This window comes from Misgurnus anguillicaudatus, chromosome 7 (genome assembly GCF_027580225.2).
Source record: "Misgurnus anguillicaudatus chromosome 7, ASM2758022v2, whole genome shotgun sequence".
Classification (NCBI taxonomy): Eukaryota; Metazoa; Chordata; class Actinopteri; order Cypriniformes; family Cobitidae; genus Misgurnus; species Misgurnus anguillicaudatus.
Window position 1 is genome coordinate 36,887,387 of NC_073343.2, and position 21,795 is coordinate 36,909,181.

The 21,795-nt window shown below is 38.5% G+C and overlaps 2 protein-coding genes across 5 annotated transcripts in view; one reads left to right on the forward strand and one right to left on the reverse strand.

Moving 5' to 3' along the window:
• Positions 1–10,608, forward strand: part of LOC129418047 (serine/threonine-protein kinase PAK 6) — a 21,461-nt gene extending 10,853 nt beyond the window's left edge. For 2 of the 4 annotated variants that reach the window (XM_055172968.2, XM_055172967.2), the window contains exons 3-9: positions 2,979–3,644; positions 4,148–4,675; positions 6,661–6,794; positions 7,524–7,650; positions 8,857–8,982; positions 9,058–9,192; positions 9,271–10,608. In XM_055172968.2, coding sequence (XP_055028943.2) covers positions 2,979–3,644; positions 4,148–4,675; positions 6,661–6,794; positions 7,524–7,650; positions 8,857–8,982; positions 9,058–9,192; positions 9,271–9,438 — 1,884 coding nt within the window. In that variant the 3' untranslated portion in view covers positions 9,439–10,608. Of the gene's footprint in view, positions 1–568; positions 691–738; positions 872–2,978; positions 3,645–4,147; positions 4,676–6,660; positions 6,795–7,523; positions 7,651–8,856; positions 8,983–9,057; positions 9,193–9,270 lie in introns of those variants that run through there. The other 2 variants (XM_055172970.2, XM_055172969.2) reach the window with 2 other exon arrangements.
• Positions 10,609–11,148: 540 nt separating this feature from the next.
• LOC129418051 (uncharacterized) lies at positions 11,149–13,481 on the reverse strand. Its single transcript, XM_055172974.2, has one exon. The coding sequence runs from the start codon at positions 13,060–13,062 to the stop codon at positions 11,566–11,568; it is 1,497 nt and encodes a 498-aa protein (XP_055028949.2). The 5' UTR covers positions 13,063–13,481; the 3' UTR covers positions 11,149–11,565.
• Between the last annotated feature and the right edge of the window lie 8,314 nt (positions 13,482–21,795).

A 21,795-nucleotide genomic window follows, 5' to 3' on the forward strand; every position in this document is an offset into this window, starting at 1 on the left:
AGCCCAACATCACTGTGAGACCTGAAGATGTAAGAATTTAAAAGACTTGTTTCGGACAGTTATGTGAATTATTTTCAAAGAAATCAACATATATAATTGCAAAATCAACAAAATCTTTAAATTGTCTGAAAAATGTGAGAGCCTCTTGCCTTTGTAATCGTGATCACATGATGCTTGGCTCTGCCGCTGGCTGCTAGGGTGTTGTGGGTAATTTCGGGAATCATGACGGTCCTATATCTTATATGTCTCTCCTTAACTGGAAGTTTTAATGTAGATTAGGGTATAAAGATGTTCACTCACGATAGACATTCGCCCAAAGTTTGACACCGTTTTCTCTTTGTTGTTTGACTTAACCGACGTTTCCTCACAAGGTGTGTTCGGTCCGGCTTCATGCGGCGCCGCAAGAACTGACAGACGGATGACGTCAAAGTACTGCGAGAGCGAGTCGAAATATGATTTCTCAAATAACTCTCGCGGTACTTTGACGTCATCATGAAGTCTAACAAGCCTTCAGAATTTGTAGCGCCACCAGTGGAGCGGATTATGGGATCGACAGTGGGTAGGAGGTCTAAATAAATGCCTGGCTGTGTCCGAATTCAATCAATTATGCCCCGCAATACGAGTATACAACCGATTTACCTTTACAGCTAGCAGCGGCTACTCATCCATCCGTCCACTCTGTTGTTCTTAGTAAGTTACTGCAAGTGGACTATGTAGTGGACTAATGTTAGGGAGGTAGAACAAATGATTTTGTTTACTGAGCAGTGAGCACTCCACTCGGTTTATCTATTATATTATCATAATATTATCTATTATGAATTAATGACGATCGCTTTAATCGGCACAGACATAGATGCTGACGTCTGCACGGGTAGGCTACTCAAGTTTTTATTATATTATTTATAATAATAATATGTGTATATAGTGTAATAGTTCACATTATAATATACCTATGGCATTATATACACGTGTAGTTATTATTGTAGTGTTTATTTTCTCTCTCTCTCTCTCTCTCTCTCTCTCTCTCTCTCTCTCTCTCTCTCTCTCTCTCTCTCTCTCTCTCTCTTCTGAGCTTGTCTGAAACATGTTTCACATTCACATTAAGTGATTTGTACCTTGTGTGACTTCAATCAAAGCCACAGAGAAGATAGCATACGACAGCTGTCAGTATCCTTATAAAACCTGCAGATATAAAATGTTTCTGTGAGCTGCAAAGGTCATGGGTTTGATTCTCAGTGAACACACATACCAAAAATGCACTCTATTCATTTTGGATAAAAGCGTCTGTCAAATGCATAAAACCATAATTGATAAAAAAGTTAATTGATAAGAAATTCAGTGTGGTTTGGTCAAAATGATTTCAGGTCATTCCCAAGTGATTGTGCTATCTGTGGCTGAACATTAAACCATTAAAACATTTTTTGTTACATACAGCAAACATCTCCTCACTATCTGCTTGCTGCCTGTCCGCTGATCAAACTGTAAAAAAGACAGCTCAGGCTCGACAAACGGCAATATCAACATAGTGGCCAAACCTAGCACAACAAAACATAACAAAGTGTTCCAGCCAATAAACGAAAAGAAGGATTTGGGGGTGGGGGTTGGGCGCGTTCATGAAAGCACGGACGGGAGAGGGAGGGGGAGGCGTTAGCTACACTCCGTTTGTTTGAAAACATTTCAAACATCAACAGGAAGTGACGTCGCACATTATTCGCTTAGAGAGCCTTTAAATGGAGAGTAAGTAGGTTTTACCCCCATCTAGTGGTGAAATGCGTGTTGCAACTACAGTAGCCGTTATGTAATTACTGATCTTCTTGTCCGTTTCAGCTGGTTCACGTGTTCTGAACGAAACCGCTTTGCGGTAGGCTAGTGCTATTTGTCCCTCTCTGCTATTATACAGCAGAACGACATGGAAGCCTCCTTGGACTTACACATTCAATGTAAATAAAGAGAATAAATTCTAAGCTTACAAAGAAAAGTCAGAGGTCATTTGACACCAATGAGGACATATTTATAAATAAAGACATTTATTTTGACTAATAAAATACTTAAACTACACATTGTCCCTTTAAAGTGGTCATATTATGAGATTTTTTTAAGATGTAAAATAAATCTTTGGTGTCCCTAGAGTACATATGTAAAGTGTTAGCTTAAAATACCCCACAGATAATTTATTTTAGCATGTTAAAATTGACACTTTGTAGGTGCAAGCCAAAATGTGCCATTTTGGGTGTGTCCTTTAAAATGCTAATGAGCTGATCACATGCAAACACTGATCACCATAATGATGGTTTGTTGTAATTGAAACTCAATTGTGCTGTCAATTATTTCTGTCTCTCTCTTTATCAGCGCACTAACTGATAGTTGGATAGTGCAGATAAAGGGGCGGTAATATTGTAATAAGACTTCACCTAGATCACAAAACAGACGCAATCTGAATTAGCTATTTTTTCACATACTTGCAGAGAATGGTTTACCAAAACTAAGTTACTGGGTTGTTCTTTTTCATATTTTCTAGGTTGATAGAAGCACTGGGGACCCAATTATGGCACTTAGACATGAAAAAGTCACGCTATGACCCCTTTAAACTAAGTCACAGTTTGTTTGCATATTTTATGTAGTTTAATCAAATCCAAATTGACCATAATTACACTACTTACACATTGAGTCTTATTGTTTATACATTATTCTAAAAAACATGAACCTATGAACTTAATACTGAAAATGTTATCACCAATAGTAAGCAAGCAAATCACAGCCTCTTTATTTTCCTTTGTTTTTGTATGCAAGAAAAGAAATGCTTTGATATCAGACCAACCATTCTTCTGTTTTTAAACACACCATCAGCCAGAAATAGCCTCCTTAGAGAAACGTGTGATTTTGAGTTTATCCACACTCAGGTGAATTCACACGTGCTTTAAATAGCACTAGATTTCAGTGCTTATCATTAATCACAATCTTCTCCTCATCCTCCACAGACCATCGTACGAGGCAGTATGATCGGCCACGGGGATTACATCTCCGCCATGCTGTCAGACATGAGCCGCCTGTCCGTCACCAGCTCCAACTCTCTGCGCAAGAGCAGCCCGTCGGCACGCAAGAGAGCTCAGTCGCTGGGTCGCCTGGGTGAGGTGAACGAAGGCGAGGGGTATCAGTACGAAGGTCTGGAGCCCTCCCAGGATGAGCCGGAATCCGTCTGGGCCGACAGGTCACGGAACATCCACAGCGAGAGTGGAACGCCGTACATGGGTCTGAAGAGAAGCATCACGCTCCAGCCCAACGGTGTGCTGCCCAGAGCCAAGTCCACTTATGAGGTCAGCACGAGCTTCTTGGAGGGACCTCCGCCTCCTCCGTCTCTTCCGGCCCCTCCGCCACCCCCGATCCAAATCCCACAGCCTCCCAGATCTGTGTATCTTGGTGGAGATGTGGGAAGTCCGACAGAGAGACTCATGATGAGAAGAGAGTTTCCCATTGTGTTCTCCCACAACCACAGACCCATTTCATGTTTCTATAGCCCTACAATGCCCATGCATCAACCTCATGGAGACAGCGGGGGTCTTACTCCTGATATGAGGACTTCTAACAGGTTACTGGTACACCCTCAAAACAGCCCTGGAAGACCGTTCTCCTCATATGACCTGAAGGTAAATAAAACTGGAATTGTGACTTGCGGTTCTTCTATGGTTGACCAGTGTATCTTGTCAGCATTCCAGCATCTGACTTTTTGCCCAAATGTGACTCATATTTGATTTTCTTATACAAATCAGACCGTGGCCACTTTCATATATGGCCATAAATCGGATACATATCTGATGTATTGCAATTAAGGTTGCAAAGTTTGGGAATTATTTCAAGTTGGAAAATGTAAGGAATTAAAGAAAATTATTTGGAAATTTGGGGTTATTTATACAAGATGTATCACATACAAATTAGCTTCCATGACATCTGACTCATCTTCATCTGTGTATCACAATTCCCATAAATTCCTGTGTGAAAGTTTCCAAAATTCCCAAACTTTGCAACTCTAATTTCAATATCAAAAATAAAATAAAAATGTATTAAAAGAATAATAATTAGACACAGCCTGATTTTCTGTGTCAAATTTCAAAGCATTTACTTTTTTTAATCACCCACTCCAATAATACAGGCAGATGCAGCCATGAGACATCAAGTGGGATATTTGCACAGCGGAACCAGCAGTCCACTCGTGAGAGGTCACAAAACCGTCCGCTCCTCCTCCAGCTACACCATCGGACTCTCACCCAACATCAGTTATCGGCCCACGGGTCCAGACCCATTTATGAGACACTCGGGTTGCCCGAACCCAGGACTCTACCCCAGACAGGACAGCCCTTCCCAACCCAGACCATCACCCACCGGTTCCCTCGCCAACAGCCCTCCGGGAACCTGTTCCCCCGCGTTCAGACCCCCTCTGCACCCTTCACCGCGGCCCCCGCCCGATCCTCCTAAAGTCACCCACGAGCAGTTCAAGGCAGCTCTGCAGATGGTTGTAGATAAAGGAGACCCTCGGTCATACCTGGAGAACTTTGTGAAGATTGGAGAAGGCTCGACGGGTGTGGTGTGCATCGCCCGTGAGAAACACAGCGGTCGGGTGGTGGCCGTCAAGATGATGGACCTTAGGAGACAACAGCGACGGGAACTTCTGTTCAATGAGGTAAAACGGCATGTTAAACAAGAAGACACATCGGTTCATTAGAGTTATTCGGGTGTTACTTGAACAAGTCCAGATTGAAAAGATAAAACATCCTAGTTTAAATCCTACAGTAGGAGAAATACATAAACGGACGACTTATAAACATTACAATAAATATAAGACATTGGAGTTAACAACCTGTCTAAATTAAAAGAGTTTGGGAGTGTCACGCTTTTATTTGTGATCCTGTCTGTGAAATTTAGTTTAAGTCTGAGATCAGTTGGCGTTCCCAAAGTGTCAGCTTTGTGACGCAGTGTAGAGTTCCCTTCTTAGGGAACAGAGGTTACATACGTGACCTAGAGATGATTTCAATCATTGATTTCACATGACATGACTTTACTCAGATAATATTAAAGATATCAAGATGATATTTTTACGGGATGTTCTTCTTTTTGTAGAAAACAGTAAATCACAAAATGGCAGGCAGGGTCACATAGGGCCATTTCATCGAATCGATGCCATTTGCATGCCATTTACTTGTCAAAATTTAAGTCCATTTTGTATATTTTTTAACACTAAATCTAATAACACACATATTTTACTGTTCAAAATGAGTATTGGTCAATCTCAGGTAAGTAGTTTATTTTTAACATGGTTTCTTGATGGAGGATGGAGGACTGAAAGTAACAGGACTGAGTTTTTAGCATAGATTTAGCAAATACACGAAATATAGATGCATTAAATATGTGCTGATAGCATGAAAATATTGAGCAAATTCTAGTAATTTACCATTTTAAAATAAACCAATAACATCAAAGAAATAATATAGGCAACAGGACTGAACATTAAGATTGACATCCATACTCATAGCATCAATATCATAAAATATACAGAAAAGCAAATGAGAAAAGTAACTTTTGATCTTCGAATGGCTTTCAGAAGATCCAGATGATGTCACTTCCTCTTGAAAATGTAAACTGTGAAATATTTCTAGATTTTCAAAGGGTGGAATGTATGAAAGTAAAATCCTGGGAACATGACCAAAATGTGCATTTGATCTAAAATATTATGACCTTTTCCAATGGTAAAAAATATGGACCCACACAAAAATGTAAAAAATTAAGAATTTAATGCTATATATTTTTCTATGTGGTTTTATTAATGTTTTTAATTATATAGTTTAAATTTGGGGTTAGATTAACATAAAGGACACTTTGCTTAATCTCTGGACAGAAATGGCACCGATTCGACGTAGGGCTGTCACAATGATTAAATAATCATCTCATCGCGATGATTTCAGATCACCGCAATGATTGTACGTCTCTCTAAAAAAACATAAGGGGGAGCTGCAGCGCCTGTATAAACGAGACCTTATCAGATTACTTTTAAATATGTGTTATGTGTATTAATATTTACTGCCAGGTAAACCTTGCAAAAGATTTATTTAAATAATCACAACAATGTGTGAAAATTATTTCATGAACAAATAAAAAAGTATAAGAATTAAGAATGTCAAAGAAACAAAACAGACAATTAATTGTCATAACCATCAAAGCCCTAAAACAGGCAATTAATCGTAATAATTGACAAAAGTTATTAGACAATTAACTGTCAGCCATATCTCATAATCGTGACAGCTCTAATTCGATGGAATGGCCCGATATCTGATATAATGTTTTCCATCTGCATATTGAAGCAAAATGTGTCCTGATATGGTTTTAATGTTTGTATATTTTCTTGGCTACAGTTCTGATACCTGAGGTGTGAAAATATGATTTCTTGAAACGTTAAGCAGTTTCCTGAGAACAACTCTTTCTGTACATTTGCTTGCATTTTATACACTTGGCAGAGCCACAAAAGCATCTTACATTGCATTTAATCTATGCATTTTTGCAGAATTGTGTTCTCTGGGGGATCAAACCCATGACCTTTGCGCAGCTAACACAATGCTCATCCAGCTGAGTTACAGGAATAGTTGATGTAATTCTGCTGGTGTCTCTACACAGGTGGTGATCATGAGAGACTATCAGCACAGGAACGTGGTGGAGATGTTTAAGAGTTTTCTTGTTGAGGAGGAACTCTGGGTCATCATGGAGTATCTGCAGGGAGGAGCTTTAACAAACATCGTTTCTGAAACCAGGTATGAAGAACATTTACATTAACCTCAGACATGTAGTTTACATGTACAGAATGTATCTAGAGAAAGGATTTATTTAAAAGTGAATATATATGAACTGGACATTTAAGTTTTGAAAAATATTTTGCCCTTTGATTTCCACTGTGAGTGCAGTACTGTGAACATAAATTGTTTCTGTATTTTCAAGCATTTTGTATAGAAATCAACAATATTTTAAAGAAACATGTCTTGAATCTCTTTGTGTTGGGGTAGTATTTTATTCACACCACCAGATGGTGATACATGTGAGTGAATGAGTGAGATGATGCATTCAGCGTCTTTATTGACATTTCTTATCCTTTTATTTTATTAAACGATCAGATTAGCAAATTTTGTGATGAGATTTGATCACAATTAAATTTGTGATGGAGTTTCATATACTTTGGTTTTTAGTTGAAGTTCAATGATAGATTTTGACTGGAGATAGTCAAAATAATCCCTCCAGTTAAGTAAAAAGATTTCAAAAACAATCACAAGGTTTTTGGTTAGGTTTGTCGCTGTAGTTATTATTAATATATCATAAGATGTAATTGTTTATTGATCATTGCTGTCTGTTATGATATACTGTGGGCGTTTTGTACTGTCTGTGTTACAGCGATTTGAGAGTTAAAAAGCCTTATAGAAGTACTGATCCGTTATTGATTAGATATTGATTTAATTTTTTGATTTAATATTTTATTGTTTTACATTTAGACTGAATGAAGAGCAGATCGCTACAGTATGTGAAGCCGTCCTGCAGGCGCTGGCTTATCTTCATTCACAGGGCGTCATCCACAGAGACATCAAGAGTGATTCAATCCTGCTTTCACTGGACGGCAGGGTGAGTACATCTGTCTGTCTGTCTGTCTGTCTCTTAAAGGTGCAGTATGTACATTTTAGTGCATCTAGCAGTCTGGTTGCAAATTGCAACCAACGTTTCAGTCCCCTGTTCACCGAAATGGATAGAGAAGCTATGATAGCCACCACCGGACAACCATGTCATCGTTGCAGACAACTTAATAAAAATTTTTTTGTCCGTTTGTCTGTGGAAACTTGGCGGCACAAAATGGCCACTTCCGTTTTAGGGGTACCCTCTGTGTATGTAGATAAATAGTCTCATTCTAATGTAATAAAAACATAACAGTTAATTATAAAAGGTCTTTATACACCCCTGATAATATAGTTTTGTTTTGTATTTCTGTCAAGAGATCCTTATAAAAGTTACACACTGCACCTTTAACACTTTCCCCAATATGGCATTCTTGATATTTCAAAATATTATTACAAAGCAAAATGCATTCTTCATGTAAACATTACAAAGTTTCTGCCAGGGTCTAAAGGTCACGTGCACCATAAACATATCAGGGAATTTTAAAGTGGTATTTTCCCATATTTGTGCAAAACTCCAGACATTTGCAATGTTTCCTCCAGACGGATCCGGAATTTTGGGAGCCTGAATCTGCTATTTTTTATACCGGATCCCAGAGTGGATAAATCTAAAACCAATCCATACATTTCAGCCCTATTTCTCACACAGATTACAGAAAAAATACAGGGAAAATGTGTAAATGTATGTAAAAGTTTTTTTCTCTCAGGAGAAACTACGCACATGCATTTATTTTCTGATCTGATCATGAAGCTGGCGATCGATCTCAGTTTTAGCACGGATAGTGAGGAGCTCCTGATCTCTGCATTATTCCAGTTTGCACACATTTCTCGTCGTGAATGTTGATCTGTATTTTAAACCCTTGTGTCAAAGAGCTGAACAGTAACTTGTTCTGATGACATACTCGTCCTCACTATGACACGCCCCTTAAGGCGTTGTTTCTGGCATTTGTTCACACCTTACACATTTTTAGGGATGACTCCGAAGGGAAAACAGATTGGATTAAAAAAAGATTGGATAGGGGGAAGCATTGCCTTCTTGTGGATGTGGCCTTAGGAATAAAACTGCAATAAAAAATAATGAAACAATTTGACAGCTGTGAGTAACAGGATGTGTTTTTAAATATTAACTTGAACCCTGCTGCTGTGTTTTTGTCTTTAGATCAAACTATCCGACTTTGGATTTTGTGCCCAGATCAGTAAGGATATCCCGAAGAGGAAGTCATTGGTGGGAACGCCATACTGGATGGCTCCTGAGGTCATCTCCAAGTCACCGTACGGCACTGAGGTCAGAGCTCAAAACACAATGAACACTGAGATCATGAAAGTCATGCAGGTCATCATCTCTTGTGTTTAATCTGAGGTGGATGTTTGGTCTCTGGGGATCATGGTGGTGGAGATGGTGGATGGAGAACCTCCGTACTTCAGTGAAACCCCGGTGGCTGCGATGAAGAGGCTGAGAGATGAGCTGGCACCCAGCGTACGCAACGTTCATCAGGTACGAGCGCACACCAAAAAACATCGACTCTAGATTTCAGTAATGGACACATTTTGTTAACGACTCATATCTACGCAGGTGTCCCCTGTGCTGAAGGATTTCCTGGACCGGATGTTGACCCGAGATCCATTAGAGAGAGCCAGCGCCACAGATCTTCTGGAGCATCCGTTTCTTCTTCAGGCCAGCTCTCCACAGTGTCTGGTGCCTCTAGTGGAGCAATACCGCAAACGCATGTCTCGCTGCTGAAGTTTCAGCGCCGGCTCATTCGCATGAAGTCCCCTGAGGGACCCTGACAGTGGAAAATAAACAGATGTGGCAAAGCAGAGGGCATTTCCAGCTTAATGTGAAAAACACTTTTTTCCCCAAAGGGGTCAGAAGTTTAAGGAATGAAATGTTCCTTCTCCTTGAGGACGTCTTATTGGTGCTTAAACGGCAGCCATTTTAGGAGGAAATTGATCAGTTGTGTGTTTATTGAGAAGAGTCACTGGTTTTATTTGATGCTGCTCATATTTGATGTGAATCTGTGTCTACAGAGCCACAAAGACGTGAACAATCTTCATCCTCTGCCCTCAAATGAGCACTCTGATTATATATTCAGATTTTTGTTGGAAAGGTGTGTTGTATCTTTTACAGTAGGCACCTGTATTTTTACCAGAATAAGCTGATGGTTATTTAAGACTGGATTGCATGTGCAAACAGTGGCACTCAAAGCTTGAATCTTCATGTAAAGAAATCAAATTAGTTTTCATAAAAGACCGCAACAGTGAAATGATGTCACGAATTGTCAGTACCGACAGGTGCAAATGTTTTTAATGAGCCATTGTACATATTTTAATGACCTATTTATTATTTTTTCAATGGATGGACTTGAGCGCCTGCTTTTCAAAAAGGTGTTGTGAATGGTTTGTAAACTGTGTAAGTATTGCATCTGAGTTTAAAAGCTTATTTCTTAAACTTCTGATTTTAAACTACTAACCGTGTCCGAGGAACTAATAATGTACATAATCATAACTAAAAAGAAACCATATTTGCATTTGTTTAAGCGATGAAGGAAAGTTTTTTCTGACGTGTGCGTGTTTACAGTTTGGATGCAATGTTCATTGTGGATTTTTTGCATCCAGTTGTTTTGTGATGAGAGAGAGAGAGAGAGAGATTGAATGTTGTTTAGCTCATACAGAATGAGTCTGTGCCATTTTCCCTACGAAAATTAACCATGGTTTTACTACAGTGAATACCAAAAAAACATGGTTACAGTAGTAAAACCACTGCATTGCTGATTTTAATCAATACACCCAAAAAACATGGTTACTACACTTTTACCAGACAAAACCTGGATAATTTTTGTAAGGGTTTTGTTGTTTATGTGCACATTTTTAAAAGACAGATTTGGCCGGAGTGTCACATTTCATTTTTTTTTTTTAAAGAATAATTCACCCAAAAATTTGTATTGAGTCATTAACTAACCCTTTCAACAGTTTAATAATTCCTTTGTGATATTTTGTCCTTTCTTGAAGTTATTTTGACCGGTTGTTGTCCTGAAGTTCCTGCACAAGTTCTGCTTTCTCATAGAGTCACTGTACTGAGATCAGTGCACCTGGATTTAAGAGTTTAGGTGGACAGATCTGTGTGTGTGCATGCATGTGTGTGTGTGTGTGTATGCGTGTATGTATGTGCATCTGTGTGTGTACGTGCGCATGTATGTGCGTTTGTGTGTGTTTGTGTGTGAGACGCTGATGTGAAGCACCAGGCAGCTCAAAACGCTCAACTCCCTGATTTTCTTCACGTTTTATGTGGTGGTGTTTGTTTGAAAACAGAGAGACATTAAAGGTTTTTTAAATGAATAAATCATGCATATTAAAAATCTCACTGATAACGTTTTCTTTTTTCACATGCACACACACAGATTCAATGTGTTTTATTAATTTGATTGTCTTCTCATGCAAAGAAAACAAAATACACATTTTTTTCACCCAAACATGTTTTTCATGTATATTTGTTTTATTAATATATGTGTTTATCAAAAGACAAAACAAATGATTTACATTTTACATCTACAAAAAGCACATTTAAACAATGTATATAATGTTCTTTAGTTTTAAAGATAACACACACTTATAAAAATATAACATGATGAAAGCACTATATACTGATCACGGTGAAATAATCAAATCTGTTCATTAGAAGCAACATGAGCTCATCTACAGAGACAATAACAGCAGTTACAATTCTCAAGAGAGCAAAGCTTTTATATTCATTCAGTATAAAATATTAAACAACTGTGATTTGACATTTATATTTCTGATCATTCTAAACAGCCATAAATTAGGCTGAATATAATGCATTTATATATCTGTGATGATGATGATCTCTGGATTAGGAATGAAATGCAGCCGAATTATTTTCAAACTCACATCTCACGGCACTGATGCTGTCTACACTGGGTTGACTGTTGACTCTCTGATGTGTGTATGATAACGGAAAGGTTTCAGAGCGAGACATCTTGACTTTACTGTGACCCGCGTCGCTCGGAGAGTCTCGGATGTGTCTCATGAATTCTGGAGCTGTGAATCTGCGCAGTAATCTGGTTCCTAATCCGGTGAGACCCGAAGAATGAGATTTGAGCCTCTCGGGTTCCACTTCTGCTCGATTGAAGAGAAGTTTGTGCTGTCTGCCCGTTTTGGGAATCCCACCACAATTGTGAGCATCTTTGACACATTTCTCATCAACCCCTTCGAGATTTTCTGACTTGTTGGCATCGTTTTTATTGGTGTTGAGTTGGCAATAAAACTTTGCCACGAGAGGTTTCTCGTCCTGAAGAGATGCTCTTTTGAATTTACTGGCAGATCTGATTTCCTGAACGTCACCTTGATACGATTGTTTTCTGTTGCTCCTGAGGTCCAGGTTGAAGGATTTGGCTTTTCCCCAGAGAGGCGTCTCATCGCTCTCGTGCTTAACTGTTTGGCAGCGCTCTGAAGCGAAATCCATCTTTCTGGCGCTGCCGGTTTCTTTGAGGAGCGAGTTGTGAATTTGTTTCGAGGTAAATAACAGATCCTGTCCGTCTTCGGCCGGACATCTCTCCGGCATTCTGTTTATGGCTTGGCAATGGCCTGAAACCATGCTGTCCGGGGAATGGGGTGACCGTCGAAAGCGAATTCGCAGACCGTTGCTGTCTCCTACGCGCAGCTGTCTCTGAAACAAGGCAGGGAGCAGGTCTTCATTTTTGTTTTGAATTTTCACTCTTGTGAATTTCTCTAAAACCTGCTTGGGAAGGCGATTAGGCCACCTGAGATCTTCCGCCGGTTCTCCCGTGCTGTCAGTAGGACTGACAACCTTCTTTCCACCACCGTTAAGGGCTTGGACGCATTGGTTGTGGCCGAAAAAGTCTGCCACTTGGACTGCAGAATGGCCTGCGTGGTTCGTGCGATCCACCCGTAGGCCTAATTTCTTAAACGCCCTGACCAGGAACTCCAAAATGTGGTTGTGTCCTCCGCAGGCCGCGTACATTAAGGCGCTGTTGCCCCACGTGTCAGCGAGTTCAGGGTCAGCGTTGAACTGGACCAGGAGCTTAACGGCATCCAAGTGTCCTAGTTCACAGGCGAGACTCAAGCTCGTGCGGCCTTGCTCGTCGCGGATATTCACATCTGCACCTTTCTCCAAAAGCAAGTGGGTGAATTTTGACCTGGTCCCGTTATCCTGAATGCACACCGCGTGCATTAGTAGCGTACGCCCGCCGTCGGCCTTGGAGTTGATAATGCGTCCATCCAAAGCATCCAGCACGAAGCGAGCGAGGTGAACTTTGCCGCTCTGCATGGCTTCCAGAAAAGTTTTTGTGCCAGAGCCCTGACACAAATCTTTTGGCCTCAGCATCATCGGTCAGGACTCAAATGTTTGAGGGATTTGGATCTGAATGAGTTTGTAGTGGTTACCGGCAGGCTGCTCAGAGTTTCTGAGTCTCGTCTAAAGAAACAGCGTGTGTTTTATATCACAGCGTTCGCACAGCCTCCATGTGTTGCTATGGAAACAGCCATCTGAGAGCAGCTATGCTGCTATGGCGTCCATTCACAATCGCCTCCTCTTTCTGTGTCGGGCGGGGACAGATACACTAATTCAATGAAGAATTACTCAGAGATAAAAACATGGGCTTGTTTTATACTGCTGGTTAAAAGAAACGTTGAATATAAAAGAGCACATAAAACAGTCAGAATTAATGGCCATTTCTTCTAAAAAAACATGTAAGATGTGACTCTTTATTTACAGTAGAGATTCAAACATGTCATGCATTAATAAAGGTGTACAGTGTAGAGTCATGCTTTGTTTACGAACCTGCAGTGAAACTTTATTATGTCTGATGTTTATGCAAATTAATTTAAAAAGACCAATCTGATCTATTGAGAAAAAAGTTTTCACTATTTAATATTCATCTCTTTTATAGTTTTTAGTAAATTTCTCTGCTTCTTAAGGCCTTCATCACTTAAACTCATGAGGACAAATGTACTGTTAGTTTTATGCATTGTGCATTTGACTAAACACATGATTTTAAAAAAGACTTAGAAGTCTTAGCGTGTTGACAAATACACAACCTTAAAGATCCAGGTGACAAAAGTCTAAACTCTTGTTTTGTATGTCAGGTCACTTTGATCATTGCCAGTCAGCCAGATTCAGGTTATTACATTTCCCATAACCAGGACAACCTGTTGCTCAGATGTATGTGATTTTATCAATATAAATGACACACATGGCTGGAAAGGACTCTGTTTCGGAGAAACACTGCTGACTAATTCAATTCATGATCAAAATAATCCCCACTTTAAAATCTCTCCTGAAAAGAAGCTGGAGCTCTTGAGATGATCCGTGTATGAGGCCCTGAGCTTTCAGATTATTAAAACTGTGCAGCACAAGACTCCAGGAGCTTTCAGGTTATTTCTGAGAATAAATCAAAGAGATCAAATAAGATCATTACAAACTAAATAAACGCTTTGTGTCGTTTAAAATTACAGCTTGAAATATAACGGAAAGACTTCTTTATATTTGTTTATTAAAGGAATGGTTTAATTAAATACATACTAGTAATATTTACAGAATAGTATACTAAAAATACTTTATATTATATAAAAGTATATTACAGTATACAGTATAGATATCATATATTATATTTTGTATAATGCAAACAAATAACAGATATGATAACACAAACAAAAAACTCATAGGTGAGTATTAATTTATTTCTCTTCTTTAAAATGTGTTTTAATATCTTGTTTTAACACTAGCAGGTTTCATACATGCTCACACTACACATACTGTATATTATAAACATCATTAAATGAAATCTTATGGGTTGAAGTGTTTTACACACAATCTCAGGCAAAATTCAGAGAAAATTTACATTAATGTCTATAATTCTCTTACTTATCTTTGCTAAATTATACATAATTCTGAATTTTTGCACTTTGTGAAAATTATTTATTAATATGTAACTGTGCTGGATGCTGAAAAATCCACATTGATCACAATGTAAGATTGGAGATTTGTCATTTTGTTGGATGCATTTGACAGCATTCTTTAAAGCATATTTACTTTATATTTCATCCTTTTGCTCCCCCCCAAAATAAATAAATAAAATACTTCAAATATTTGCTGGGGGTCTCTGAGCTTCAAATGATTTAATGTTTTGTTTCAGTGCTAATCTAATGTTGGACTGTGCTGGACCATAAAGTTACTGTTAATTTGGGGGCTACAATTCAGATCTGTAAAATATTATGATGTATTGAATCAAACTTATCAGATCATTCTAAGAAAAAAAATCTCCTAAACAAAATCTATTTTGCTCTTACAACAATTATGTCTGATGTGTCTGTAAGGTGCCTTACATTAATATGTAAGGAGGTCTAAAGAAATAATATATAATCCAGTTTATATATCATAGGAACAGATGTCAATGTAGATGATTGTGTTAAAACTGTTTGAATTTAGTCGAGGTCATCAATATTTACAACATCAAACACCCACAAGAGCTCCATTCAAGAATTTTCTGTTCTCTATTTGGTGGTGAAGTGAGGCCATGCAAATCAGGATTTATAAATAAATGTCCTATTATAAGAACATCTATAGTTGGGTTGCAATGGTTTCATATAATTGGGCAGATGGATGCAGAAGACAGACACATCCAAATAAATCCCCAGTTTGTCATTCCTCGCTCGCACCGTACCTACGGCCCGCCGTTCTGAATCGATGATTAGAAATTAACATTAATTTTGAGTTAATGACTGATCGTCCATCAGGATTTACTCACTTTGTCACCACACATGGAGGTTTCTGCATAAAAGTTTCATTCAAGAGCATCTTCATATAAAACACAGAGTTGTAAAGTGACACGGTAGAAATTATTTCTCACTGGAAATGTTTGACATTTTGTATTTTAAGGGAGAAATGATCATGGTATGATTTTGTTAAAATAGGCCAAAGCTTGTGCGGCTCGGGCTGGGATCTTTTTCTCCATATTTTAATATATATAAATCATTCAGAAAAGATCCCTCGAACATCGTGTGATTTTAGGAATCATTCATTACGGGACAAAATAAAGGTAAAAGTTTGACATCTCTACCTGCTCATTCAGTTTCATATATTTTCTTCTGTCATTCACAGCAGTGCTACCCCTTCATATAGAGAATGATGCTTTTTTAAGGTTTTCAATCAATACTCCTAATTCAAGTTGTAGAGACACATCATGTTATCACGTTACAAACATCCACACGGCTCAGAACAGAAACTGCAAGTTCACAGCATTCGTAAAGAGCGCCGTACACCAGACAGATGAATGTGGCCTATTATGAAATCTCACATTCATTTCTAAAACATTGACGGTACATCTGGGCCGTTCTTTAGCAACATATGTTCTTCAGACACTTTTTATTCGATTCACAGCATGTGGCTGTTTGAAAACAGTTTGAGATGTGTGTTAGTGTACTGCAGCTGACAGACATCATCACATTCACATTATCTGCCTATAATGTCCTCTGATTTGATACAAGGACACATAACAGCTTGGCTTCAGTGGATTTTTCACAGTTTGTCATGTTGAATGCGAACAGGCAGCTGGGTTATCGTCACAGTTAGTCGGCCGTGTGTTCTCACGGGATGTCGTGAAAGGCCAGAGGACCAAAAACCCTTTAATCAACCCAACTTCATCCGTTCCCATTATCAGTACAGGTCAACTAGAGATCTCAGCTTTATCATACGAATGGTTACAGGGATTATGTGCATCAAACACAAAAAGCTGATCATGTCTACAAACATTTCTTCTGACCGCAGTGTTTTCTGGATTTTAATTCTCTCTTTTTAATTACGGTGAAGGTGTGACACCAATACAGCTCAGATCAAAGCCAAAAAATTAAAGTTCACTTAAACTCAGGATTCATCTCATGATCCATCTGTTGGGAACAAAGTTTTTGTGCTTTCCAAACAAAGTAATCCTCATCCAAAACAAACAAACGTGCCAAAGGAGACATGTTGTGACCACAACAGACAAAATAGGCATAAAATAAGATCATAAAATTAAACTGATGACCTTCTCATGCCACAGATCATCTAATGAAACATCTACCACACTAAAAGCTCAGCTTATAGTCATTTTATTAATGACACAGTGATTATTAGAAACTCTCTCTCATTGGTCAATGAAGCAGGTGTGTGCCTCACACTTAGGCCCTGTCCACACACCTTACTGAAAAATCCAGAAAAGACCAGCATAAGCTGGTAGCTGGTTTAAGGTGGTCCTCCCACCCTGGCAAAGCTGGTGGGCTCTTCCAGCATGACCATCTAAGTCCAGCTAGACCAGCTTAAAAAGTGACCAAAACACTAGACCAGCTTGCTACACCAGCAATACCAGCTAAAACCAACCTGGGAGACCAGCTAAAACCAGCTCTCCATCTTAAGCTAGTCTTAGCTGGATTTTTTTGTAGGGCATACACAGGATTTTTTAAAGCCGTACCTTTATCTATGCGGTTTGGCTGTCCATGCAAACGGAGTATCAGCCGACTGAAACCGAACTTTGTGTGAAGATTTTTAGAAATCCAGGTTGCTGTGTTGTTGTGTAGCCGGTGAAGCTGGAGTTGGGGCTGAGCGGGAACTCTGCAATGGCTTCTGATTGGCCATCGCGGCTTTACGGTTAGAAACATATCGCCATCTGTTGGTTTGGGATGCCCTTGACAGCTCTACATACCGAGTTTTTGTGTTTTTTTAAGTAGGATGAAAAACTCTGTTTATAAAAATGCCCGTGTATGTGTGGACTAGGCCTTACACTATGATTGCTTCTCTCATTTACCGCTCTATTTTTGCTGACGTATTACTGTGCACAGTATGTGAATTTATTAAAGATCAACCCAGTAACTTAGTTTTAGTAAACCATTCTCTGCAACCATGTGAAAAAATAGCTCATTGAAATTTGGCTCTCCTTATGTTGTCATAGGAGATCGTATTATAATAATACCACCCCTTAATCTGCACTATCCAATCACGGCACTGACATTTAGTGCAGAGAAAAAGAGAGAGAAAATAATTCACAGCGCAATTGACTTTCAATTGCAACAAACCACCATTATGGCAATCAGTGTTTGAATTTCATCAGCTCATTTACATTTAAAAGGAAACACCCAAAAATTTCACATTTTTGCTCACACCTACAAAGTGTCAATGTTAACATGTTATAATAAAATATCTATATGATATTTTGAGCTAAAACTTCACATGTGTACTCTGAGGACACCAAGGATGTATTTTACATCTTAAAAAGTCTTGTGACATGGCCCCTTTAATGTCTTTGTGTCAGTTTATAGTTAAAACGGTGTGTGTTTCACATATAAAATGCATGATTACATAATCTGTAAGGTCATGCTGGCACGTCACACATCTAATGCAAGAGTTGTGGTTTTTGGTGAAAATGACGATGTTTTGACGAAAATGACGAAGACTCATATGCCTTGTTGAAATCATTTAGATTCCTTTGAAGCTGCGTTGAAACTGCAATTTTAAACTGAATTGAAACTGAATGATTGAGGTCCAATAAAGTTCATAAAATTGAGAAAAATTCTGGAATGTTTTCCACAAAAAACTTAATTTCTTCTCAACATTTTGGATGACATGGGGGGATTTTTTTATGAAAGTGGAGTAATCCTTAACATAATAACATACTGAAGCATGTATGTGTGTGTATATTTGTTCACCAATAATGCATCAGCTGAAAGCATCCAAAAATCTTTCAACTATCTAAACTAACAATCTAAACTTGAGTCCATAGTGTTATCCCAGCAGGGAGACGATCGACTGAATTAGAGGGAAAAGATGCCAAGTTAAAAGATCTGTCAGTCACAGAGAGAGCAGACGTGTTATTGGCCTTAGAAGAGTCACATTTCCATATAACAGCCGTCTATTATAAACTCCCACAGTCAGGAGAACGGGCACGATGTCTCATTACTGATAACTTACAGACCATCAGGTTTATTGCAGAACATCTCAGCTGTTTATTTCATCTGTGTAAAGATTTTCTCGTCGTCGTCGTTGAGAATGTAAAGTCTTTCAAATATCACACATGGCGTGTTTAGATACAATTGCTAGTTTGTAATTGTGCTCTGTAAAATAAACTGCTATTGGCTTTTGAGACCAAAAAGTTATTATGAACTGAAAACAAACAAACCTACAAATAAAATAAAAGTAACAGATGTGGCAAGAATAGTAAGTAAAGAACAAACATAATAAACCACATAAGAAGTGAAACATCCCAGATAGCAGACGACTCTGAGCCGGATCTGCGCCGAACTCAGCAGCTCCGGTGTTGATTCGGCCCAGAGTCGTCTGCTGTCTGGGATTGTTTTTTAATGAATTTAATGTTGTCATCACATAAACTCGGTCATGACAGGTTGAATGAATCACATGACATTTCCATAAGACACACTTACACGCTAGCTCCATGTCTCTCATTGGTCTCCAGCTGTGTTTGAACTCTTTCTGCTGTTTATAGTTACATAACATGAACTATAATTGGGCATCAGGCCACAGAGGGCAGTTACGACTCGCTGCTTTGTTCTTCTGTGAAACCATCGGGGACACTTAATTGTTTTTAAGGAAAATGCAGATGGGGTGATGCAAGTGGAAACGGGATGAGAGCTCCACATGGAGCCAGAGATCAACAGGTGCGTTCAAGTGAACAACATAATAAAGGCATCTTATCCAGATCTTCACAACAGGTGGAATTCAGAGAATAAATCAACATACACAACAAACACACACTCAATGTGACTTCTGAAAAACAGCTTTTACCATAAACATGTCTAATGTTCATCTTCACTAACCGCTTGAGGAAAAATAACCTAGGAAATATCTAACCCTTTAGATGCAAGGGTTTTTATCACATTATTACCGAGAAGTGCAAAACATAACAACAAATTAAAACCACAAATGCAAATCTAAAAACAAAATGCCAACAACAAATCCATTGACAAAATAGCAAATCAGAAAACAAAATAACAAATCAGAAAACAAAATAACAAATCAGAAAACAAAATACCAAGTCAGAAAACACAACAATAAATTTACAAATATAATGCGTGAATGTAATTGTTACCGCTGATTGGACGACACCTCTGTCTCTGCATTTTTTTATTTGCATTTGTGGTTTTAATTTGATGTTTTGCACTTCTTGGCCACCGTAAATTTACCTTCTTATATTTGTCTCCCCATATGGCACACACACACACACACACACATTCATATATTCAAATATAATATAACATAAATATGTTTCAAGATATACAAAATGGCCAAAATATATGTACTAAAAATGTGTTTACAAAATATTTTTTGTCCTTTTTGTTGTACATTTTGAAATATATTTTAAAAATAAATATTTTTTAAATCATTTATATTCACATTGCATTGGAAGAAAAACTAAGCATGTTACAAACCTGTAAATACAATATTTAATTAAAATTAAACTGCAAAAAATATACTTTTTCACATACTTTATACATTTTGTACAAACTTTTATATTTTGGCAGGCATGTAAAAATAGAAATGTATTTGTTGCCCAACTTGCCGCTGAAATACATTTTAAAACCAAAAATGTGATGATTATTTCATCTTATATTCCAATAAAACTGTCTAATAACCATCCATGTGTGCCTAATGGGATCCCAGAAGCTGCATAAAGCCATACAATCAGTTTCAATGATTTCTTCATATATTACTCAAAATGTGAGTCATTATAATAGTGCTGTTTCTATAACACACACCTTTAATAACGACTGCATATAGCTGTGATAAAGATTTACATAAAACACAAGCAAAACCTTGAGGGAAAAATATGATTTTTAGGTCAGTCAGTATCAATACAGGCATGGTGTTGTCATGGTGAATTATATTGGATGTTTTTTGTGCAGATGTATTTTTGACATCAGGTACTGTGACCACAGCTCAACTCCAGCAGTTTGGGCACAAAAGAAGTCACTTTTTATAGCTCCAGTACAAAAAACTGAAGGTTTGTTCATTTATCTGACCTTCTTATCTTCACTTCTTTCAGAGGACACAAGAGATCGAACAATTTGTTTGACAGACACAGGGTTAGTTCTTGAGGTTTTGTAGATATCCGTCTCTGGTTCTGAGAATAGCTCACTTTATTAAGCTCAGAGAAGTCCAGCAACATACCGACAGACATCAGACATTAATCTCTGTGCTCTCTAAAAAAGGGCATGTATGCAATTTTAGTGCTTAATGTTTCCTTGGCTTACAAATGGAGTGAAAATTCAGTTATTTTGGACCCATCGCTAGGCAACACAGAGACCAGATGGCACATGGGCGGAAGAAGAGGGCAGCTCTGATGGAAGAGGCAAACCCATCCTGACAGAGCGGCCGGACAAAATCGGAGTCACAGGAGAAGCCTTGATGATGTGTACAGGCCTGGAAGACACAACGCTCGTAGGAGGTAGGACAGAATCTGAACAGGTGCCTGGAGGATCAACAGATCCCTTGTGTTTACAGGGGAAACTGAGTCAGCGTCCTATCGCAAAATGAAAACCATTAATGGTGAAGTGGAGAAGAACAGCACAGAGCTCTGGTTATTGAACAATAAGGACATTTAAAAGTGTGTTACTACTTACTTGTTTAAGCATAAATCAGGCACAGACATTTTTTTAATGCTCTGCAAATGTACATTCATGATAAATCATTCTGACACATGATCATGTTGTTGTTGCTGAACTGAAGAGATGATGAGTCACATCCAGATGGAAGATGTGCGGACCATCGCTGCTCTCTGTGTTTATCAGTGTGTGTGTGTGTGCGTTTCTGTGTGTGTTTGTGTGTGTGTGTGGTGTTGTGGGTGGGTGGGTTGACTGCTCACATTAACATGTTCATTAGTTCACGACAGAATTCACCCGTCTGTAGATGTGAATATTAGTGTTCAGAGCCCAGACACAGAAACCATTTGATATCACACACATACCAGCACATTATTAACTATTTCTCAAACACACACACAGTTGCATTTACACAAAAACACATATATACAATCATAATACATGGACCATTCTTTGACATAAATGCCATTGAGTGAGG